At 45.8% G+C, this 25,624-nt stretch overlaps 1 protein-coding gene across 12 annotated transcripts in view; it reads right to left on the bottom strand.

Annotated features, from left to right (window-relative positions):
- The window catches only part of DTX2 (deltex E3 ubiquitin ligase 2), a 69,458-nt gene that overhangs the window by 10,156 nt on the left and 33,678 nt on the right, over positions 1–25,624 (bottom strand). For 6 of the 12 annotated variants that reach the window (XM_090026399.1, XM_090026397.1, XM_090026400.1 and 3 more), the window contains exons 4-5: positions 22,962–23,020; positions 12,237–12,368 (exon numbers count right to left, since the gene is read on the bottom strand). In XM_090026399.1, coding sequence (XP_089882525.1) covers positions 12,237–12,368; positions 22,962–23,020 — 191 coding nt within the window. The remainder of the gene's footprint in view (positions 1–12,236; positions 12,369–22,961; positions 23,021–25,624) is intronic. The other 6 variants (XM_090026404.1, XM_090026403.1, XM_090026406.1 and 3 more) reach the window with 1 other exon arrangement.

Raw genomic sequence — 25,624 nt, 5'->3', positions numbered from 1 at the left:
TGCTGTCATACAGCTGGAAGTGATTACTTCCCTTTTAGGGCACTGTTAAAAGAAGATGTGCAGGGAAAAGAATTCACCTGTGGGAGGAATCCAGCATTATCCCTAATTGGAGAAGGGCTACACAAGAGTCAAGGCAGCTGACAGGGATTGGAAGGACTTATTTGGTGCGGATGGCTGGATTAGAAGAGTGTGTTTGTGGGAATATGGAAACAAATAGGCTTGTCATAGAGGGGCGACAATAGCAGGTATCTGCTTAAACCCTGCTGTTCTTGCAGAGCTGGAAGGGAGCACCTGGATCAGTAAGCTATTGTTTTGTAGCTACAGGCAAAATGAATCAAAGGGGGCAAGAGTATTCAAAAGCCCCATGACTCACCAAAGCCATTCAGGAACATCTGAAAGCTAAAAAGGAAGCGTATACCCAGTGGGAGGAAGGGAGGGGCCATCCCCAAGGAGGATTATACCTCCACTGCTTGAGGCTGTAGCAGAGCTGTTAGGAAGGCTAAGGCAGAGACACAACTAGGACTAGCAACCAGGATCAAAGATAACAAGAAGTCTTCTTTTAAATACGTAGGGAGTAAAAAGAAGGCACCAGGTAATGTGAGGCCCCTGCAGAACACACTTGGCAACCTGATGGTTTCACCAGGTGATAAAGCTGACCTCTTTAACAAATTCTCTGCCTCCATATTTCTGAGCAGGGACAGGGACATCCCCCCCACCCCACCGGGATCCTGGACAGACTCAGGAGAGGCACAGCCAGGCCCAAGGTCAGTGAGGACCTAGTCGGGGAACTTCTGGTGAGCCTGAACATGTTAAATCAGCAGGTCCAGATGACCTCCACCCAAGGGTGCTGAGGGAATTGGCAGGGGTCATTGTGGGACCCCTGGCACAGCTTTACGAGCATTCATGGTGTTCTGGCCAGGTGCTAGAGGACTGGAAAAGGGCCAATGTGGTCCCCATTTTCAAAAAAGGGAGGAAGGAGGACCCAGGAAACTATAGGCCTGTTAGTCTTACCTCGGTCCTGGGGAAGCTCTTTGAGAAAATTATCCAAGAGCACATCTGCATGGGACCAGCAGGGGGGAGGTTGCTCAAGGGCAACCAGCATGGGTTCATTAGGGGCAGGTCCTGTCAGACCAACCTGGTAGCCTTTTACAACCAGGTCACAAAATTCTTAAACGCAGGTGTCGCAGTGGACGTAGTCTTTCTGGACTTTAGGAAGGCCTTCGACACTGTCTCTTACCCCATTCTCATTAAAAAATTAGACAACTGTGGTGTTGATGCCTATACAGTCAGATGGGTTGCCAATTGGCTGGAGGGCTGCACCCAGAGAGTGGTGGTGGATGGGTCATTTTTGACCTGGAGGGATGTGGGCAGTGGGGTCCCCCAGGGCTCAGTCTTCGGGCCTGCACTGTTCAACGTCTTCAACAGGAACTTGGACGAGGGGGTGAAAAACACCTTGTTCAAATTCACGGATGACGCTAAGAAGTGGGGGGGATGTGGGCACGCTAGAAGGGAGGAATAGGCTTCGATCGGACCTAGACAGTTTACAGGGGTGGGCAGATGAGAACAGGATGGGTTTCAACACTGGCAAGTGCAGGGTGATGCATCTGGGGGGGAAGAACCAGCACCATACCTACAGGCTGGGGAACTCCCAGAAAAGGATCTTGGAGTCGTTATTGATTGCAAGATGAACATGGGCCGCCAATGTGAGGACACAGTCAGTAAGGCTAACTGCACCTTGTCATGCATCCACAGATGCATCACGAGCAGGTCCAAGGAGGTGATCCTCCCCCTCTATGCGACACTGGTCAGACCACAGCTGGAGTACTGCATCCAGTTCTGGGCGCCGGAGTTCAAGAAGGATGTGGATAGCATCAAGAGGGTCCAGAGGAGGACCACTTGCATGGTCAGGGGGCAGCAGGGTAGACCCTATGAAGAGAGGCTAAGGGACCTGAACCTGTTCAGCCTCCACAAAAGAAGGCTGAGAGGGGATCTGGTGGCCATCTATAGACTTACCAAGGGGGACCAGCGGGGAATGGGAGAATCCCTGTTCCCCCGGACACTACCAGGAGTGACTAGGAACAATGGCCACACGTTGACTGAGAGTAGATTCATGCTAGACATCAAGAGGCGCTACTTCACAGTCAGGGTGGCTAGGAGCTGGAACCAACTTCCAAGGGAAGCGCTGCTCACTCCTACCCTGGGGGGTCTTCAAAAGGAGGTTAGATAATCACCTAGCCTGGTCGTTTGACCCCAGTACTCTTTCCTGCCACGGCAGGGGGTCGGACTTGATGATCTGCTCAGGTCCCTTCTGACCCAACCAACTATGAAACTATGAAAACCTGTCACAGTGTTAGATCAAGAAAGACCCACAAGAATATTTGCTTTGCCCTTCCCTCCCTCTCGCTTAGCACAAGGCATCCCTGACACTCTATGGCAAGTTTAAGACTTTTGCCATATGCCCCCTAAACCAGAGCATGCTGCAGGAAAAAGGACAGAGAAATCAAGAGACCTGACAGTACCTTCTCACCTGACTTCCGTGCTCAACCTGGTTGAGAAGGGGTCTAGTTCATGGCTCTCGTGGAGGCCAGTGGGGGTGCAGGGAGAGGTGTCCCTCTCCGATTTAGCTGAGCAATTAGAATCTTCACACAGCTCCTAATGATGTTGATTCAAAGGGGGACGGAGGCAAGCTGGTGACAGCCGCTCATAGCATGCAAGCTGCCAAATATGTATCCTTCAGTTAAGCCAACAGAGAAATCCTTAAAGTGCTGCAGTAGACTCAGAACACTTCACTTCTGTTCTCAATTCTGCCCCCCACTCATATGTGTGACCTCAAGCAAGTTACAGTGTCCCTGTACTTCTGTAAAATAGGAAAAGCAACTCTTCCTCCCTCAACAGAGACTAAAAGGACCCTCCAGGCATTAAGAACTGTTGTCTGGACAGTCTTGTGCTGGAATCTACAAATGGCTGTAGTCAATGAGGTGCAGAGCTATGGCAGATTCCTGAAAGAAGGTATGAAAAGAGAGATGAAACCTGTGAGGTGATCCCTCTCCCTCCATCACCTGCACTAGGTCCTAGAGCCAGGCTGGAAGAGACGCTGAGGGGATGGTCAGAGATGGGACTCTGGCATTACCCCCCACAGAAAAGACTGCATGACCTTCGGCTCTTCTATGGGCCCTGAGGCACCAACCCTTGACTGTACACTATCTACAGGCTCCATTGCAGTGGCTGCTGATTCAGGCTACCATATGTGCCATTCCAGGGAACTTAATGCATAAAGGTTGGAGACTACTTTGTACTAGCCAAGGTGAAGGGGATTTCACAGCACCTAGGCTGTTGGCCTTCCAGGTCCCAGGTCAAACTACACAGCACAGGCCATAAGCATAGAGAGTTACTATCCCGAGAGCTTCCTCAGCAGTTTCAGGAGGGGCCTGCAAAACACATTTTAGCCCTCACACAGACATGAGGTACCTCCATAGCACACTGCACTGGGCTGGGAGCAGCAAGATGACTTATTGGGCCATTCCCATACACAAGTTTCACTGTACGTCAGTGTGTGCATGTCTGTGTGCACAGGTCTCCACTTCCAGTGACCGTGGCTACATGTTCCTTTCAACCCAGAGAAGGATTTCATACTTTGTACTTGTGAAGATGCTGAAATCTATGAATCTCCTTTACTTTTCTCCTTCCCACAAGACCCAAGTAGGGTGTGACTCGGGCCTTTGTAACAGCTGGTGTTGTGATTTTAGAGCCCTTTATAAATGCTCCTCCATGGCTGGACCTCAGAAGTCCTCAGTGGAAGGGAGGGGCTATCACCAAGGAGGAGTACTCCTCCTCAGCCCGTGACATTGGTCAGGCCGCAATTGGAGTACTGCGTCCAGTACTGGGCGCCACACTTTAAAAGGATGTGGCCAGCCTGGAGAGGCTTCAGAGGAGGGCTGCCTGTTTGTTGAGAGGGCAGCAGGCCAGGCCCTATGAGGACAGACTGAGGGACCTGAACCTGTTCAGCCTCGGCAAGAGGAGGCTGAGGCTGGTGGCTGCCTACAAACTCATCAGGGGAGATCATCAGCAAATAGGAAGAGCCCTATTCTCCCCAGCACCACCTGGGGTGATGAGGGACAATGGGAATAAGCTGATGGAGAATAGGTTTAGGTTAGAGATCAGAAGGTAATATTTTACAGTTAGAGTGGCCAGAGTCTGGAACCAACTTCCTAGGGAAGTAGTCCTCGCCCCTACCTTGAGCAAATTCAAGAGGAGGTTGGATGATCACCTGTCTGGGGTCTTGTGAACCCAGCATTCATTCCTGCCTGTGGCAAGGGGTCAGGCTAGATGATATGTTTGGGTCCCTCCTGACCCTAGCTACTATGAAACTATGAGGTTATGGATGTGAAACTGTACAAGCAGGAAAGTGCACCCAGTGGTGGAGATATTGTCATACCTCAGGCAGGAGAAAAACCTCAGCCTCTGCCCACAGCTACTTAGGGGCAAGGCCAGGGGCCTCATCATTCTTTGGTTTTGCTAAGCAGTGGTAAGGATGACCCAGCTTGAGTTCAGGAGTGTTTCCAAGCAACTCAACGCTTATATATTCAGGAAAAGGAAGCTGCATAAAGTATAGGCTGCCAGAAGGGCACAGAAGATCCAGAGCAGACATAAATATCAGCAGAGAGGCATGAAGTTAACAGTCCTCTCTGCTATTACACAGGGAGAAGAGCGAAGGATGCCACAGTCTTAAAGTGAGGGAGAGGGATCCTGACAACTCCTACCCAGCACTTCCCATGGCAGAATGTTCTCCAGGACGTGGGGGTGTTCCTATATGGCCACTGCCATGGTAGACAAACAGCAGGGGAAAGCTGAAGTAGGGCTGGTGTGTGCATGCTGGGAGAGGGCAGGCTGTGCATAGGTGGCAGTTGGAACTATCCTAGCAGCCTTTGCAGGGCTGTGTTCACTGTATAACCTTAGGCAACCCATTGAGGTCACTATGAAGAGGGTCCACCTTTCCTGGCAGGGAGATAACACTGCTCTGCTGGTTCTGGACAAGCCTGGAGGCAGGCAGACTTCCCATGCATTCATAAAGTGTCTTGGAAAATCTGGATGAAGAACACTGTATGAGCCCTAAGCAGCAGTGCTAGCTGCTTGTCATACCTCATCACCACCCACTTCCCCAACAGCCTCACCAACATGGATGAGAAAGTTGCTATAGTCATGTCAATCACAGGCCAGAGGCTGTGGCTGGGATCCTGAGGACTGCATGCCAATACTTCTCCCTGTAGCATTTCTTTCTGGGCTGATGTTTTTTAAGATCTTTTTTTCTTCCTTTCCTTTGGCTGGGAGCTGGTGAAACCAGAAGAGACAGAGACAGGAGATGGCAAAAGAACAGACAGGAAAGCACTTGAGTGGAGACTGTTCTACCAGCTGCAGAATCTCTGCTTAGGGGCTGTCATAACACTGCCAGCCACCTGTTCCCACTTATAAGGCATGTGATAAATTAAAGCAGTTTTAGCAATCCTCCCACATACAAAATTGTGGGGGAACATGCCTTGTCCAAAGGTCCCTCTGAGAAAGTGCATACACCCTGGCACTTTGTGCCTTACACAACAGGAACATGGTCTTACACAACAAACAGGAAAGAGAATCCCACTCCAGAAGGATTTACAAATTATATTTAAATAAGAGGAGGAAGAAAAGGCAACACTTGACACCCAGTCTGGACTAGGACAAGAGTGAGGACAAAAGGACAAAGCAGAGATTCCTGAAGCTGGGAGATGTTTTGATGGTAACTACTGCTGCAACTTTTGCCCATACACTGTGATGATGGTATACCATCTCAAAAAGGGGATTAGTTTGCACTCTGGTTGCTCTGATTTTGGGTATTTACTGAGCTATTTACATTTTAGGGCAAATACCATGTGTAAGAGCAAGTGCCTTTCTTATGATAGTGTATGGTTGTGCTGCATCTTCTAGTTACACTGGATGTCAACCACTGAAACAAGCAGCATGGGGACAATGAGTGGCTTCAGGCAGATTCTTTCCATTCTGTGTCTTCACTGAGCACTACAGAGACAGAGAGAAGGGTTTTTATTACCTGCTCCATTGCACAGAACTCTGTGAACAGCAGAGGACCCCACAGGAAATGAATTTGGAGAGGACATCACAATTTTGATGATATGTAAGCAAGAATCCTCTAGGAGGAAGGAAAAAGAGACCTGGGTTCTCCCTAAGTCAATACCCCGCCATTCTCAGCACAGACAAACAGCAGTGCCAAGCCAGCCTGTCTAGCTAAGTGAATACAGAAAAGGGGCAATAATAAAGGAGTATTTAAGAGGAAAGGGCCTCAAACAGCTTTTTCTAAACAGATTCTTACTTTTGCATTAAGCAAGGTAGGAACCATTATTAGCTACTAGTTAAATTTCTGCCAAAGAGGCACCAGATTGTGGTACATTATCTCTATATATTAATGTGCCTTGTGTGGGTACCATGCCAATAATTCCCACAAATAGCTACATGAGCCCAGCCAAGTTGAAAGAGGCTGCATGCAAATCTAGTCATGGTTTCATGGTACTAAGGGCTACACTTTCAAAGTGCTCATATAGGCAGCAAAGGAATCTGCTGTATTTTTCAGGAGAATGTGTATGCCAAAGAGTGTGCGAATGAGCTCTTCTGAAAATCAGGGCCCAGTTTTGAGTGCTGGGTATTTGCAAATCAGGCCCCAAGAGACTCTCTTGACCCTTGGAACCGACTTGACTTGAATGCAGCTAATTAACTCCAAATGTTGAACAATAATATCAATTCCAAATACAGACTGATATCCTGGCCTCAATAAAGCAAACCAATCATCACCCAAACCAAGCTGAGAGAGCTGGAAGCAGAGATGTAAGTGGTTATGATACCTACACTGACAGACTAAGGCACCAAATGAGGGCAACAACAATAATGGATTAACAAATGAACCACCTCACTTCATACCGCAAAGATATTTGGTTCAAGCATCTGTCTAAATCTTCTCTCATCTACTACTACTCTGGGCCAAACACTGAATGGCACTCTAATGCTTTCTGAACTCCACAGTGAACTGAAAATGCTATTGCATAACCTCATTATAGTGTTTCCACCCACAGGTCATTTGCTGTTTTATTGATTAATTGCAATGTGAAGAAATATTCAATGTTCCTTGGCTTACAGGCGAGAGAGGGGATGCTTTCCTAGTCCTTCCCACTGTAGATAATGAACTGCTTGCTAAAAATGATGCTTTTCTGTGGTAACATTTAACAGATGTGTTTTGAATGCTTGCTCAGCAGCCTGGGGCTGACAGCAATAACACAATTCCTTCTGGATACTAAATGGAACCATATGGATTGCTGCAGATATCCTTTTCATACATGGCATATGCCAGATACGGAGAGATGAATCCTAACTGAGGTTAGGGAAAGACTTCCCTGCTCCCTGATAGTCTCACTCCATGTTCTTTGGCTTCAAAACCAGTGGTTTATGAATTGTAAGCTTGAACCCACTGGCATCAAAACTTATCCAGAGAAGGTGGAACAGACATATCCAAGAGCCGAAAAGGAGGAAAGAACTGCTCCTTCACCTTAATTGGAAATAATCTCTGTATTTATTTCCCAAATAGCTCAACTGCTCTCAGCAGTGGTTGTGAAGTACTGTATATGCTCTATGGCATTAAGATTTTTGTGCCCCTTGGCACAGATAGCTTTGCATTAGAACTTTATGTCACCCCCTTCAATTAGCTCTTACTAATCTAATGTTTGTTGCAACGATAGAGCAAAAACCATCCTAGTGACAATCTACATAACCAAGGAGACCAAGAAGGCCCCAGACCTGCGTGGAATTAAAGTGTGGGGAGTAATCTCCCTCAGAGCCACTGCTCTAATGGAGAGTGCTTGAATTTTGTCTGCTTGGGATTCAGCTCTCTTCCTGGTTCTCTGCAAGATGAATGCGGTATTGAAGGGAGAGTACTTATTTTCTTCCTTATGTTCATTGCTGCTGCATTCAGCATCTTCTTCTGTCCTTCCCAGAGCACAGAGGAGGAAAAACAGGCAAAGGTATCTGCCTGGGAAAAAGCTCAGAGAGGTGGATTGCTGGACAATGGCTGGTGGAACCAGACTAACTGAACCCTGACTGAAGCACAGGTACAGTGAATTAGCAAATGGGAAGGAGAGGCAGAGAATCCAGGGACCGCACCTTATGAACCCCCCTCTCCTTGCAAAAATGCCTCCCAAGAGGATGACAAGCAGCTGGCTGAAAACTGGCTAATGACCCCTATACTCCTGTGGCCCAGAAGCTGTCTAGTGGTTGTGCTGTCACTCAGAGTGACCTCTACCATGTGTGTTTGCTCTCTCTTCCTAAGACAAAGGGGAAAGGCTAAAGGGTTGATGTTCCTTTTCATTTATTCAAGGCAGGCTGGACTAGTTGTTCTCTCTGTCAGGTCCACCAACCTGCTTGGTTTCCAAGACAGTCATGTTAAAAGACTTAAACAGAGACCTAAAACAGATGCACCCACTAGATTATTCTCCCTTTGCTGACGGATTGTGATCCTTTTGCAGACTCCACCTTATAGCCTTATGTCAGACTAAAAACTGTGTTCTTTTCTAAGGAGGTTGAAAACTCTGAGGCAGCTTGACTTGCAACAGCTAAACCATCCAATTTGTCCACACCAGAGAGAAAAATCACCTTCAGAACTGAGATAACAACAAAAATCAACTGATTAGCCAGCCTACATTAAACAAGGAAGCTATTCATAGAACTGATGCATAATCCACATTGCTGGCTCCTGTAGATCTCTCTCAACTGGCACATAGCTTGGATTTCTTCTTTTACCAACCTGAGCTACTTATTAAAATGTTCTGCATCATGAAAGCGTGTAGTACTGCTATGGAAACACCAGCACCAGTGAGGGCATGGGTAGTTGTGGGTGTGGGACTTGAGACATTACAGAAATTGCCAGTATTTGGCCTCCTGTGTACAGCAATGGGAGGATCAATTTGGAAGGTGTGGTAAATGCTGCATGGACTGGTGCACACACAGAAACAAAACACTTTGGATGCATCTATTTATAGCTGTGTGTACATGTGTGTGTCTGCACATTTGTAACAACTTCTGAAATGTAACAGGACCAAAAGGATATTGCTTCCCCTTTCTGATCTTTAGATACTAAAGATCTACACAGAGGGACTGAGCGAAACAATAACTAGAATGAGAAGTAGATTCCAGACGGTCCTTACGACTCATTAGTTCTGCTGCAGTAAGACCTGGGGTCTGAGACAAGGACCAGAGCCCCTTTGCACTAAAAGGGATGTTCCTTAGAGAAACTGAGCAGCCTCACCACACAGGAAATGGAAAGCTCAGGACCTTGAAGAGCTGGACCCACAAGTAGCTGCACCTCTATGTCCAACATGAGCAAGCAAATGTTAATGGCATAAACCATCTCTCTCCTGCTGGAGCAGGAGATACCTAATTGCTGCAGGTAATGACCGAGCACTGTGCTGGAAAATACACGTTTAATAAAATATCTCTGTGCAGCAATAATGAGGTGCTAGACCAACAGAATGAAAACAGTGGGCCAAATCCTGAGGGTGCCACATGGGAGCTCCAGATACTCAGCACTGCCTCAGGACTCTGCTCCATGTTGTGAATTATTATTCACTCACTGGTGGGTGCTGCTTTCTCTCTGTTCACATGGACAAAGGTTGGAGGAAGTGTGGAGTGTTCTTGGCTCCAGCAGACAGGACTGATATTCAGAGGAGGGCGGGCCAAGGAGCAGGCCAATTACCCAGATGGCAGCGAAATAACTCTGAGCATCCTGCTGGCTGCCACATGTCAAGTCTCAGTGGTACAGCCTAGCAGCAGAGGACTCAGCTGATGGTCTTGGCACTGAGTCTGGTGCCAGCTCACTCTCCTTTGGAAAGCCCCTGCCTACCTGGCTGTCGTGTTTATGTTAACCTCATTCCCTCATCTGATTCACAACCTTGGTCGGAGAAACCCAGGCAGTCTCACAGGGCTGGGCAGGGAGAGGCATCTCAATATATGTTCTCACATAGCCATGAATGTACGTGATGTTCTGCTACCAAAATAGTAGCTGAATGGCCTCGCAGTTTTTGCTTCGAGGGTTTGTTTTCGGAGCACTAGGGCAATGTGCAAAGTATTTTAGAACGAGAGACTGACCAAAGAGATGAGACCTAACAGCCTCGCAGATTGAGTTAGAGGGGGTCTGACATCGCCGATGGATACACAAACACCTCTGTATCGCCTGCCTCCATTCGCTCAGTTCACTACAGCTAAAGTTCTTCCCTTGGTCCACTCTCCGATCACACCTGTCTGTTCTGTATTTGTGTGCTCAGTCTCACGCACATGCATGCGCACTCTTCCTTCCTGAGACCATCCCACCAGCTTCCTGACTAATTCCACATCAAATTTAAACTCCTCTTCCCTTTACAAGCTCAGCACAATGCCAGCCCTTGCCCATACTCTTGCCCCATAAAAATGCTACTCATCTTGCAAGGTGAGTTCTAATAAACAATGCTGAATTCTTCTTTAAAAGCTATAAACACCCAGTTTGCCATCAGACAACTTGGAGGTAAACATACTGCTTGAACTTTTATTTGAGCCTAATTTGCATAAAATGAACTTTTTACCCAGGGGAACCAATTGCATCTTTTTATTTTCCTGTGCAATATGAAGTTTCATTTCTACCTGGGAGAATGGGAGAAATGTTATAATCTATACATTCTCCTTTGCCTGAGGAAGGGCAAGTGGACCCAAAAGCTTGCAAATAAAGAATTTTTTTTGCAACCAGCTATTTGGTCTAATAAAAAGTATCACCTCTGCCAAGAGTTTTACATATGTTTTGGCTGTAGACTGACGTGGCTAAAACCTGCATTGTTAAAAGAAAACCTGTATTTTTTTCCTCTTCCCTCTCTCTATGGGCTCCGAAGCAAAATGCTTTCCCTCTGAATCTTCTTCCACAGTCTCCCTTAAAGAAGCAGACTGGGACTAAACTGACACTGGCTCCTACAACTGCAGAGCCAGCCAGCTGCCTCTCTCTAAACCTGCTCCCCCACAAGCAGCCTTTCCCTCCTTCATGAGCCTCTCCTCAGCTCCACTAGACGTTAGCTATGGAGGTGGTCCATGTGGGAGGTGTCACTTGTGGCATACAGCAGCAGAGGCTGCTCAAGCTGTGGTGTCTCTCAGCCCCACTGCTTGGAGTACTGAGCAGTGAGCAAGGGCTGCAGCCTGGAGGGATGCACAGTTAAGCAAGTGAGTGACCCATCCTCATGAAGCTCCCTCCCCAGCTTTTGGACAGGCTGCTGAGGGCAGGGCTTTGCATTCTCCATCCATCCTTTACCCGAGAGCAGTGCAGCGCCGTGTCACCTTCAGATGGAAACCTGGGCCCAGCCTCTATCCCACTCACTTAGGACTAGTCTCATGGAGTGGAAGAACACCTGGGTGTGTCTGCCTCAGAGCTAGTAAACTTTTGCTAAGTCAGATTAACCATGATTTCCATATCAACTCTGCTGTAGGCCTTCAAATGCAGCAGAGTGCTAAGACAGCACTGACAGACAGGCAGACCCAGATCTGTCTGTAGGCCTCTGCTTGTGAAATACCATCCTCCATGAGGGGTCCATCCTGCAGGGAGGTGGAGAACCTGCTCCAGATTCACCTCACCTTTGCAACCAGGTTGTTGGTAGCTGCTGTTCCCATGATGCCTGAATATTGATATTAGAACCCAACCTGGGGCTGGCCCCATTCAGCACTAAATGAGCAAGGACTTGCTGCCTGAAAGGATTCCTCTCTCTCCTCTCTCAGGCATAATCAGTAGGGCTGCCAAACTAGAGACTCATCCAAGACAAGAATGAGGGGACAGATAAAAGGATGCTCTCCACAGTAGCTGCTCACTTTTGCAGCTCACCCTGACTTCCCTATGCAGGAAGAGCAACAGTATATTGACTTTCAGCATGTGCTGGAAAGCCATAACTGTGAGTGACAGAGGGGAACTAGGGTGACTGCCACACAGGACTTCAATACACATACAGGTGCTGGTGACTATTAGTCCAGGAAAGTAAGTCGATTTTTATCGTCTTATTGACCAGTGTCTGTTCCTTGTGATGTGAAGAAGGTTATTAATTGCATAAATGTAGAGAAGCCAAGGTGGGGGGAAGAATAGAGACTTCAGAGAGATAAAGAGAAGGAGATGGAAGCAAATATCAGAGAGCTTGAGCAGCAACTACCTTTCTTGGCCATCTTCCTCCCTTCCTTAACTGAGCTGTATTTTTTAGTGGCTCTACGCGTGCTGGCAGGTTGCGGCACACAGCTTAGATGCACAGGAAGTCCAGTGGCTGACATCAGAATAGCCGTCATGCCTACAAGGGACACGAGATTGACTTGCAGGAAAGAAACAAATCTGGAAATACATTAATTTAGGGGAAAAAAGGAATAAAAGTGTTCAAAGAAAAAAAATAAAATCTTGATTCCAAGAACTCAAAATCTTTGTAAACCAATTGACATGAAAGGTGATTTGGGGTTTGATTCAGCATGAGGCTAGGGAGCTAGCAAATGCAGGGGCCTTTAGGGGACAGAGCTCAGGTGGCAAATTAAAGTAAAGGGCTATTTGCATATATCTGATAAAACAGCAGCTTGGGGTGGTATTTCATAGTACTCCAGACTGGGAATCCTTGGGGCATTTAGCACTAGACCATTCAGACCGCAGTGTTAGCTTTGCAAGGTGCGCGGGATTCTCAACTCCAAACACCAGTGAAGTTTGACCAGGCTCAATGTCTTTAAGATATGGTGCTTAAAGGGCAAGCTCCCAAGGCCCTGCTTTCAGCTATGTTGATGTAAAATGAAGTAATTTGTTGATTTCAATGGAGACAACTGGACTATCCTGGTTAAAGAAGTGGCTTTGGCCCACTATCATCCTCTAGATCCATTGCAGCCGCTGGCATGTTACCCGTGTTTGGACTTCAGCTCATTAAAGCACTTAAGCACATGCTTAACTTTAAGCACATGAGCATTCCCACTGGTTTCAATGGGATTACTTGCATGAATAACTTTCACCAAAGCACTCAAGCACATGCTTAATCAGAGCCACATTAAAAACACAGCCTGTGGATGTATTTCTTGGACACAGCTTTTACAATTATTTATTAAAAGGTCATTCATTCTCTAAAAGGCACAGAGAAAATGGCCAGTTTGGCTATACTGAACAACCATGGCAAAACTGCTCGCAACATAGAAGTCAGAACAATCCTAACATAACAAAGTGTCCCTAAAACAGATTCCAGAATACTCTCGTCTTCCTTTCCCTCACTAAGAAGAGAATGTAGCCTGACAGACACCAGTGGACAAGAACAGTGTTTCTCAACCTGTCGGTCGTGACCCAAAGTGGGTCATAAGAATAACGTCAGTTCGCAACCCTTTCATAGAAAACTGGATCAACAAACTTTAAAAATGGATTCCTTTAAAGGAGAAAAACGTGGGAAATGGTGGCTTTTCCCTTGCAGGCTGGCAGAATTCCAGCCTGCGAGAAGCTGCTTGGGGCCCCCTATGTCCCACACATACTCCCCCTGCCCGACACACTGAGGGCAGGGGGCAGCAGGTCAGGAGGGGCACTGGCTCAGGACTGGCCATTTGCAAGTGGGTCCTGGTACAAAAAAGGTTGAGAACCCCTGGACTAAAAGAACATTAAGTCTCCTAGTTGGTATTTCTCGGTATCGTGCGCTGCTTTCCACATCTCTATTCAGATAAGGAAGGAAAGGAAGAAGATATAAAAACAGATTCATTCTTTAACTAGTACAATAAAATACTAAACAAAAACACATACACATGCAACTGAAAACAGAATATTATGATGGGAATTGTCAAGTAATTGCAAGTATGGGCAGGGCTACCAGCTCCACCTAAAAGAGAATGGAGTAAGAGGATTATGCCTACACCAGGTAGTGTAGGTGCTACCCAATCAGCATTGTCCCTTTACCAAGAGCAGCCTTTTGCACATCCATCGTAACAGCTGTCTTAATATAAATGATACAGTAGCTCTTTCAGCCCTTTCTTTCTACTTAGGGTATGGACTGACGAATACACACCCACATGTAATATGTATTGGTTTTGTTCACTGATATAGATGATGCAGGGATCTGAAGTGGACACAAACAGTCATCCCTGGGTAGCTGCTTCACAGTAGACAGCACTTACTGTACGTCATTAGGTGGCAGGGGAGTAGGTATTAGCATGTTTATCTTCACCAAATTGTTACCCTTGGATGGACATATGATACCTAAATGGGCATAACTTACACTGGTTCCAGTTTTTCCTGTTTTTTAGGCTAAGTACAGACATTCAGGGGCATTAGCGGGAGGTTGACTCAATTCAAAATGGCTTCCTGATATCAGGTAAGTCGGTATGTGGGGCGAGACACTAGCAAGGGGGTTGGGAGTCTGCCAGAGGATGGGGAGGAGGCATGACCCATGAGGTATGGTTAGAGTCAGTGCGACCCACAGGAGGGCCTGGTGTGACTTACAGGTGGGGTGGGGGGGGAGGCAGGTATGACCTGCAGGTGGGGTGGGGTAGGGTGGGGTGGAGTCCCCCCCCAGCAAACCTACACCCCCATTCCTCCCACTGCGACTTACTTGCTTGGTTCCAGTGGTGATGAATGCTGATAAAACTGGCTGCGCCCCAAGCAGCTTGTGGGATGGGGGTTGAGAGTGCTGGCTGGTCCGGATTTAAACTGATTGCCAGTCACTGAGACCGGGTCTGTAAGTGCAAAGTTGGCACTGGAACGAGCTAGGTTTAAATCGGGCAGCCATTCTGAACCCAATTTAACCTCCCCAAATGTTTGTTCTTTGCTTTAAGGGGTACTTTCACATGAAACTGGGGAAATTAGCAATGGCTTGTGCCATCTACCTTTTTTACACAAGTGTAATACTGATTGTGCAGTGTAAACACTTGGTCTGACCAAGCCCTTTGAGTCCGCAGCTGTCTTAAACCCTTCCAATCGTGAGGCCTAGCCAAAAGCCCACTGACATGGAAAGACTCGAATTCAACCCAGATTGAACTCTACACTCCCTTTCTAATAAAGTGCTACACAGTACAAGGAAGTAAAAAAAATAAATAAAAATCAGTAATTTGTATCCTTCCTACACAATTGCAAACAGTCATTACAAACAGTTACTCTGCCCAATGCTAGGATGATGGGCATTTTACCAATGCATGTCATATTACAACAGTAACAAAAGTGTTAAGAAATGAAAGATCCAAAGGGGATAATGAGAGGAAAAAAATGTAAAAGTTGGAGGGATAAAGGAGGAAGGGAGTTATTTTAGCAGAAGAATGAAGTCTGATCAGAGATCTAAATGTACAGTAAGCAGGAAGTACACCCACACTTGAGAGACGTGAAATGTATTTGAACCAAGCCTTCGGTGATTGTCGGAGTCTATGGGCACTTTTATGCACGCTCCAGGGTGGGAGGGGGGCAGCACTTTATATCAGATCAGCTCCGAGAGCTGTTCGTCCACGACTCATGCATCAGTGTCCCAGTGCTTTAAAATGGTGGCGGGGGGCTTAAACTGAAGCTTGTTCAACAAGCTTCAGTTCAAGCACCCTCACCACCATTTTTCAGCATGGGGACACATACATGAGACGCAAGAGGCTGCTGGAGTGTGATAATTGCCACAATCCAACAGACTCAATCAATCAATTGAATTTGCTCCGACGCATTGGAATTCCAGCACATCACAGCAGCCTCCGCGTTTGTGTCTAGGCACCCTACATTTCCATTCATTTACCTACTGCTTATCCACAGCTGAAAAGGAAAGTCCTTTGAAACTTTGGTGGCTAACAGCTGCAGGCAGAGATAGGACATTGGAAGCCTGTGTTCCTGTTTTCAGGCACACTTCACTATGGTAGACTGTCACCAGAAACACTTTCTGCTAACAGCAAGTGCACCTCTTGGTAAGAAAACATGATAACTATGGTAGGAAACTGAGGTAAGTAGTGGGGCTTTGGTAAAACTTTTGTTTTTCAGTGGGTGAAAACATTAAGGTAACGTAGGTCCTGTGAACAGTATAGGGCTAGATGCTCTACTGGTAGAAACCCAGGTAGAGCCACTAAACCTGCACTGATACCAATTTTCACGTTCTGGCAAGGTTTCTAATGCAGCAGGGGAAGCATAGAAAAAAATCTAATCTGAACCATCTCTTCTTAATCCCGTGATAAAGACAAACCCACAAGATCACTGTGTCCCCTTCAGTTCCAGTGCAAACCAATAATGCTCAACAAGTTTGAAGAAGCACACTGCATCTGACAAGACCGGACTTTTAAGTGCTTTTGCAACACCCTAAGAATTTCCACAGAAATATGTACTAATATATTTTGATTATTAAAGAACATTTGGATCATTTTTCTTCCAACCTTAAACTCAATCAGAACCAAGGCACTGCAAGAACACTAATGTGGGGTGGCTACACATATGTTCAACTTATCACTCTAAATTTGTTCATCCTTAAAGCAATAAAAACATTTTTATTCAAGGCATTCTGGGAACTGGAGCGTATTGCATATCTGACTTCAAAGTCAAAAGGCATCCCAGAGCCACAATGGGACAACACGGATAACAACATTTTGATTTGCTTCACCACATTTTTATTAAGTAGCTTAGCTGCATATTGCTAACAACTGTGTTTATTTCATTTTGAGAGAGTTAAAATGGAGCTCATGCTGGAAGATCCACCAATGCAGGGAATATTTACCCTAAGCATCTCTGTATTTTTTGTATTAAAACAACACAAACTGCAGACTAGTGCAGTTAAATAACCAAGTTAACAGATTTTTAAAGCTACAGGAGACCACTATGATCCTCCCCAGCTGACCTTCTCCAGAAGACTAGCCACAGAATTTCAACAAAGCATATTCAGTTTATCTTTACCAGAAGAATGATTATACCAGCCCACAATTTTGGCCATGAGCAGTGCATGCTCCAGGCAGCTGGGGCAAGGCACGGCCGCACTGGCAGTGGTGGGAGCGCAGCAGCAGAAGCCCAGTGGCGGTAAGCTGGGAGCTGCCACAGACGCCACTGGCACTGTCATGGCACCTTTGTGCAGGGGGTGCACTGCCACGCTCAGGGGGTGCACATACACCTGCATGCACCCCCTACATGTCACCCCTGATTTTGGCAACACTCTGAAGCTCCTGGAGTGGAATTTTATTTTCTGCAGGATGCCTTATACCTAATAGGAGTCAGAAACACACCTGCCATTTATTTATTTATTTATTCTCCCTCTCATGTATTTTTGAATACAAGAAATAAAGATATACCTAGGTCAAATATTCCCTGCATCTGTGGAGATATATATCTAGATATAGTACACATATTGTACACAGTGCTGATCTACTGATCACATGGAACCAGGAACGATTCATCCCATCAGGCAGGAAGATGAGCTGTTAGGTCATTTTCCTATCCAGCTTCTGTTATCTTTTGGGGAAGCCTGTAGCACATTAATCAAAGGCACCGCAGAATGAAGGAAGAGACACTGACAAAACAAATCCTTCTGTTGGAGCCAAATCACGGAAATACTGTCAGTTAGTATATCACTGTTTAGGCTCTTTTGTGTTTGCCTATAATTGGCCGGGTGTGAGAAGTGACTTGCGAAGCACCTTCTCTACAGAGCAGCTGGCTTTGCTACTAAAGCCTGTCTTAGGCCATACTGGTAGTGGATATGCACAAATGTGCTAAAATATTCACAATATTTTGAGGTAGGTTTGGGGGTTTTTTTTCAGACCCATGCCATGAACCAAAGTCTGTGTTGCAGTAGCACCAAATGGTCTTGATGGAGTAAGGTCTGTGGTAGATTTGGCCCTATGACTAATGCTACATTGCTAAATCCTTCAGTAAGCTTGAAAGTACAAGCCTGTGGTTTAGCTAGATCAAATCTTGCAAAGGCCTGTGCGATTCACACTGCTCACATTCCTGCTGCATAAAGGGTGCAATCACTTTGGGAGGGTTCTGCATTTCTTGAAGAGCAGCGGTCACTCACTAGGCCATGTGAAGAAAACTGTAATTAGAAGTCACATTAATCCTCCTCATGTGCTAATTACTGCACTTTCTGCCCAGTACAATACAAAAAGAGAAACCATCTCTGTGAGCCTTGGAAAATTCACCCTGATACCAAGGTGCTGAATACAATCTACAGTCCAAACAATTTCTCATATACTGGCCAGATGATTAAGGAGAGGTCAATTTTCATCAGTCTGTCCTGTCCAGGGCCAGTTCATTTAATCTGTTCAAGCCCATAACCTCTAAAGTAGCTGTTTTGGTCCTTCATGTGCAGCAAAGGGTCCTACAGGATCACCTGTTCTTCCTTTTACCTTGAAGCTGCCAAGACGAGGACATGTTTAAGAAGCCTCTTATACAGCCCTCAGAATTTGGGGAAGATAATTCCCTCTCACTTGTGCTGCTTGTTCAACTGTCATGCCAAGATCTCAACCTTCTTTATTTTGTCTGAGTGAGTATCCAGTGCAGGCCTCCATGATGAAGTTGTTTAACTGCCCTTAGCAGTCAGTCATTCTTGCAATACACTGGAGTCAGAAGAGTATGCTGAGGACTCTGTTACTGCCAATTAGAAACTTAATGCTGATGCCAACAGAGTCAGATTTGTTTCAGGATGGCCTTTTCAAAAGTAGTACTAGCCTTAATCACCTGGATTGTTTCATTATCAGTGCTATCATAAAAGTTATGAAGAGCCTGCCTAGGCAAATAAGTTCATCTACAGTACTTAGTACTCAGCCCTGTGTTATTCTAAAACTACAGAATCACCTGATGTCATATTGACTTTCATAAACTTGACTTTGGCCCTCTAAGACCTAATAGTTTAGCAGTTCTAACTAGGTGACTGAGCTGCTGCACCATTTACAGATGGGTTCAGGAGAACAATGTCCAAAGTCCAGATCTCCAAGCATCCCATCTACCCAAGAAACCCTTGGTCCCATACAAGAGGTTAGTCACACAGCAAATTCCATGACTACAGATACCTGTTATCATACAGTACAAAGCCAATTAGCTCTTCCTCTTGCCAGATATAATCAAAGATACTGGGGGTCAATGTCTGCCACGTGGCCATAATCCTAACCAGGATACTGAAGGAGCCTTTTTATCCTTTTCTTTTTACCAAAGCAATGGCCACAGTAATCAAAGATCATCTTAGTCTTCCACGCAAGGAAAACCTACCTCGCAATATCCTGTGTTGTGCAGGGACCGAGGACTGGAGGCACCATATATATACACTGAGCTTGGCATTTGCAGCTGCTGCCCTAAGCACAGGCTGGATGTGAAGGCAATTGCTACTACCATGTTCCTCCGGCCACTGGCTCCAGTTGCTATTGTTCTTCACACAGACTTTGGATGTACGGTGCAGTTTCAGTTGCGACTTGTACGGAGGCCAATGTTTTTCTTCAGTGACAGAGAACTTATGTGCATCAGAACAAGGTTGCTGATTCTTGCTATTTTAATCATGACCCTTACACATCATTTAGTGTTTTTCTTAAAGGCCTAGGTTCTAGTGTCATGTGAATATGTATAAATCTCAGGTTTCACTCATTTTTTTAAGGAGGAAAGATAGGGCAGAATGGGACTTTAGAGACTAACTAGTTCAGAGAAGCATGAGCATTTTTAAGCAACTACCCGCTTCATAAGGTGATAGGAATAGACACTCCAAATATGTTAAAGTTTATTTTTAGCCCTTTCAGTTGCAAAGAAAAGTTTCAGAAGTACCGAGCACATCCTGAAAGTGCTAGAAAGTAAATCAAAAGGAGCCTGAAGCATTTTTGGCCTTTAAAACTGTGAATTTTAAGAAGCATTGTTGTAGATATGATGGTTCAGGAAATGCCAGAGAGGCATGGGGTTTTTGTGATATCTTTCATTAGACCACCGTATAGTTGGGCAAGCTGCTGGACAAGCCCTCAGGCATCAAGTAAGTGTCCTTCCTCAGGTCATAATTTTTCAGATAAATTTCACCACTGTTGTGGGCAAGGGAAGGGAGTTTTTGTTGACAGTGCTGATCCTCTGAGCGAAAAACATTCCCATTGCACAAAAGTTTTATGCACTCATTATGCAAATCAGATCTAAGTTCTCACTCTGCCTACCAGCAGCACTGTCCTATTCAACCACTTCCTCTGTACCTTTCACAACTTCTGCTTTGAAAAGATCTGTTTGTAGCCTCTCTGAACCCTTAAGATTTAGCTTTTGTTTTTCAAATTAGTTAGACAGCTGTTTCTTAGTTCAGAAACCTCTCTGAACACCTTCCAAAACTCAAAAGAATTTAGGCCATTCTGCCCATTTTTTCATTAAAAAACCCCAAAAACCAACAGACAAAATGAAAAAGAATCCAATTCAGTAGTAAATTATAGTTTACAGGAACAGCCTGAGAGGCACAAATTGTGCAACTGAGCTGAGTGTTAAAGACCCTTGCAGCACAGTCATTATATGGTTTTCACAGTTATCTGTGGGTCTGCAGTAAGATGCAAAAGGCCTTGCTGTTGGTCAACTGAACAAACTGTTCGAAGCTCTGGAAGATGAAATGGGTCAAAGAAGAAACCTTTGCCTTATAAAGTGATCTGAAGAATTAAAAATTGAAGACTCAAGATCAACTACGGATTTTAAACTAGAACAGAACAAGTTTGAAGACAGGACCTTGAAATGGATAGCCAAACAGAAGGAGAGGTCATGAATTCAAAGGACTGGCCAGATACAGCACCGGTGATATCAATAACACTGTCACCAAGCCTCTGTTGTCTGTTCTGCATCATAAGTGTTTTCATATATTTTTTCATTGCACAGGCTGATGAATCTCCACAGAACTTTCTTCTGCAACTTTTTACAGTATAGATTCCCTTTCCACCCCCCACCCCTCAAAAAGAGAGAAAGACTGTAAACAGTCATAACTGTCTTGCATCTTTACAGGCTGCAACATTCAACAGGAGGCAACACAGAGCTTCCATTAAAGATTGCTGCCCTCGGTTCCAATCAAAGCGGTGTCCTCTGAAGATTCAGATCTAAAAGAGAAGCTTGCTTGCCTGTTAGAAGCCAGCATTTGCCTACTGATCTTACTCTAACCTAACCATTTTGAACCTCTACAGTGCAGCACACATCTTATCAACTGCTGGATGTATGATTTCATTCATGTTGGCTCCAGCTTTAAACTAAAGGTCATTAGCCAAATTAATTATTCTCTCTTTTTCCCCTCTGCTCCTGACAACAATGGGAGAATTGATTGCAAAAGTGACTTCAGAAAAAGAGAATGAGGGCAAAACACAGATGCAGATGCTATTGACTGGTTACCACCCGTGGTTCCTTTATATTAGATCATATCATACCATAACAATTTGATCGAGTCCAGGCATCTGCTCCAAATGGAAAATGACCTATTCATATATGGAACAATATGCCAGCAACAATTTTATTAATATAGGCGGATTACAGCAATATACTAAGGCACTATGTTTTGATCTATCTTGGACTACAGAATCATAGAAAAATAGGGCAGAAAGGGAACTCAGGAGGTCACCTACTCCAACTCAAGACAAAATATCCCCATTTAAACCACCCCAGACAAGTGTTTGTCTACAATAAACTGAAGCCATCATAGTCACTACATATGGCAACAAGATGACTGTTCTCTGAAGATTTCTCATATGTCATTGCTATTACTATTTATACTACACTGATTAAGTACTTAGTGCTTTGCAAACATCAACAATGAAGTCAGGATCATCAAGTGGCATTGATGCCAGTGGACTGAGGCACCCAAATTGAGGAATTTCTCTCAAGAAACCTATATTCCCACCTTCAGGAGAAGAGTAGCTACATATTGATATGGAATTAGGTGATCCAATAGCCATAAAACAAAATGGCACAGACAGCTGCATAAACTTATAAGCAAAGTCTACAAGCTGCTAAGAGCTTACACTCTAAAAAAACATGGAGAAAGGATGGGAGGGGAGGGGGAATGAAAGACTCTCTCAAGTTTTCAATCATGTCCTGTCATACAAGAGGAGCAGTGGTCAACAACAAAGATGATGTAGCAGTTTTTCCCCCACCTAGACTGAGAGGAAGGGCAATATATTGTGATATGTTTTATGCAGGTGGACCGTGTTACTTTGGAGAAAGCATCATAGGATCCAGAGAGTACGCAATCTTAAAGACACTGCCAAACCAGGATCCCAGGTGCTTTGCACTAGTTATATTAAGAGACAGCAAGCATACCCACCAATTTTTTACTCTTTGGGACTCGAAAGTAAAAGTGCTTTCATTGAAAACCACAGGTGTGCAGGATTATCAACACAACATGTATAGTTTTAAGGTGCAATTCTACTCTGAAAAGTGACTGTTCACATGGCACCTTCTTCCCTGCCAGATGTGTGCCCTGTGTGTGGTCAGAGTCAGATCTGCTGACTTCACTGACCAAAGCAACCTTTTAATATACTTTTTACTGCAGCTACAGGAGAGTTCGATGGATTCATTCTGCCTTACGTACCATTAAGTCTACATATGCCAGAGTCTTGTTGAATGAGTTGCATGTGCCTGATTTCAACAACTAAGCTGTTATCAGACTGTACATTGGAGCATTTCCTTTTGCTCTTACAGGTACCAAGCCTATAAACTGTGGTACCATAAAATATGAGGCTAACACCAATCCTATGTCATTGTGAAAGGAAGTAAGGCACCACAACCCCAATTAATTACCACAGGATTAGTGGGATTGAGAAAGAACCAATCAGCTCCTTGGCAACTATTCTGTTCCTATCCTGCTGTACAGTCACAAGGGGTTCCAGGACCAGAGATGCTGAATGTACACCAAGAGGCTCCATGTTCTTACCAAAAACTAAGGAAGAAAGCAAGGAAAGGAAGTCCCTTCAATACTAAATCTAAATAAAAAAAATAATAATTGGGAAGGATTTGTTACCTGCCAAAGCTTGGTTCACTTTGCTAGACTTCGGCATCGCAACTGGCAGATTTGGAACACTAGGGAGAAAAAGAAAACAGAAACAAAATGTTTAACATCACTGTACAGATGATTAAAATGAGAGAGGCAGTTGAATAACACATGATGTTCCTTCCACTTGCCACTTATATTGATCATGAGTTGGTGTCCATAGTAGCCAGTGTACCTAACAAAGTCAACAACTGCAGAATTATAGACAGTAGTAATAGTATATTATCAAGTCATACATATACATTGAAGGAGAACATCAAATTCTTGGGCTGTGATGCTGAGAAACTCCATGTATCATTTTAGTCTAGGACAGATTATTAACCAAAGCCCTTGTAACAGCACAAAGACAGTCCAGTCAATGAGAATAAACCCTGTTAACAGAAGAAGGTAATAGCTCAAGAGAAAATTCTGGAGCTAAGTTAATTTTATAAAAAAGGCCATGGCACTTTTAGGCTGGGATTTTCAGCATAGCTTAGAAGCAGTTCAGTGCCCAAATCCCACTGATTATCAGCAGGACGTTGGTGCCCTACTCCCTGAGGCTGCTTTGCAAATCATGCATCCAAAAGGAATATCAAACAGATTTGCGTATTCATTTTCATCTGCCTCCTGACAGTTCTCCCAGAGCAATGAAAGTGGGTCTCAGAGCCTGGGACACGCACATACCTGCCAAGGGAAGCTCTGGATTTCTTCTGGCCTGGAATCAGTTCAGCCACTGTCAATATCAGATTCAAAATAATGCACAAAGCAGATTTTCTCTGAACATATTTTTAGTGCCCTTCACCCCCGCCCCTCCTATTTCCCTTCTGCCTGACCATACCTTGACGCACTCCAGCACAAACAGAAATAACAGGATCAGTAAAGGCGGTGCTGGGTGCAGTTCTGTAGTCTGGGCTACACTGGAAGGCAGGCAAGATGATCACATTGGTTATTTCTGACTTTAAAATGCCTTGTGCCGGTGCTTTCCCTTCACTTCCCCCTCCCCTTCAGTGGTTGCGTTTTCCTCTCAGACTAAAGCTACCCACAATTTTGCATTTTATTCAAAACAATGCAAATTACTGTTCCAAGGGCCAGATCCTTAACCCACTGAACTCAATGGGCAGATTATGGACTGCACAGGGCTTTGACTCAGAGCCCAAAGCTCTCTTCATCTTTCACACCACTGTTTCTCAACCTTTTATGTAGCAAGTACCCCCTAACTTCTGAAAATTTTAATAAGTACCCCAACACTCATTTTTCCGGGGATTTTATATTTACAGACTAATGTGTGCCATATGTTGGAAAAAGGGCTGTGTATATAAGGCTGTGATATGACAGATGTCTGATGTGGTGTGGGTAGCGTCCCCACCTTTTACACCGGGGTGCACAATTCAAGTATATACCCGAGCTAGAGGTGATGTTGGCCAAAGCTAGGAGGGCTGAACCAGCAAATTATTACCGAGGAATTTAAAGAGCTGTACAATGTGCAGCCCACCGCATTTTTGCCATAGTTTTGAGAGAAGGAAAAGAGGGTGAGAAAGACAGACAGACAAGGAGGCAGCTGCTGCCAGCCATGTAGCCCAGGCTGTTCCCAGCAGGCGGCTGGGAGGCTGCAAGCAGCCTGCGTTCTGTGGCTGGCAGCAGCTACCCAGAGCCCGGGCTGGCTGCAGCCAGGAGGCTACAAAGAGCTGCTCTGGCATCACGTACCTCGAAGTGGATGGTGGGGGAGGTGGGGGGCCCTAAGGCAGCTCAGCCTAGAAAACCCTGGCGCCGCTGCTGGCCTTTGCCTGTACCCAGCCTGGGCTCTAGGCAGCTGCAGCAGGCCAGGCAGGCTGCAAACAGCTGCACCGCACTCTGCAGCCCCGGCATCTGCTCCACACCAGCGACTGCATGCATTCCCCTGCTCTCTGCTTTGAGGTGAGTTGTGCTGCCTCAGACCCTACCCCTGCTCTCTGCTCTGAGGCATGCGTGCAGTAGCCACCAACATAGAGCTGATGCTGGCGCTGCAGAGCCCGGTGCAGCTGTTTGCAGCCTGCCCACTGTCAGCTGCAGCTGCTCAGAGCCCAGGCTGGCTACAGGCAGGGGCCAGCTGCAGCTCTGGACTTTTCCCAGAGTTTGGCAGCGGCATGGGGGGCAGGTTGGGAAGGGCTACAGTAAATATTGGGGTGGCAGCAGCCCCCCTCCCATCACCATAGCCCACCTCGAGCGCCAGGAAGAGCCTGGTGCTGCTGCCAGACCCAGCCTGCAGCAGCAGCCTGCTCAGTAGGTGCAATGAACCAGGGCCCAGGTGGGACAAGTCATGGGGCAATCCCAGTGCAGGAGGGAGCGGGGCAGCCCTCCCCCCCGCAAGCCCAGGCAGGATAAAGAGAGAAAATTAGGTTAGCAAGGAGTATACGGGTATCTGTGTGCCTGCCCTTGCCCTCCTGCAGCAACTACTGGCCGGCTTGTGAGGGGCGAGTGGCCGGGCATGAACCTGGCGGCAGTGTGGAAGTGACGGCGCCCCCTTGCTATGGGGGTTTTTGGCTCTCGCGTACCCCCAGGGGTACATGTACCACAGGTTGAGAAACTATGGCTCACACTACTTCTCTTCTCTTCCTCCACCATCACCTACCTAGTTACTCCTATTATATTCTTCTTCCTGATGTCCTCCTTCCCTC

The sequence above is a fragment of the Crocodylus siamensis genome, chromosome 13, assembly GCF_052110815.1.
Source record: "Crocodylus siamensis isolate JL-2025a chromosome 13, ASM5211081v1, whole genome shotgun sequence".
Taxonomy (NCBI): domain Eukaryota; kingdom Metazoa; phylum Chordata; order Crocodylia; family Crocodylidae; genus Crocodylus; species Crocodylus siamensis.
This window is presented reverse-complemented; position numbering and strand designations above follow the sequence as displayed.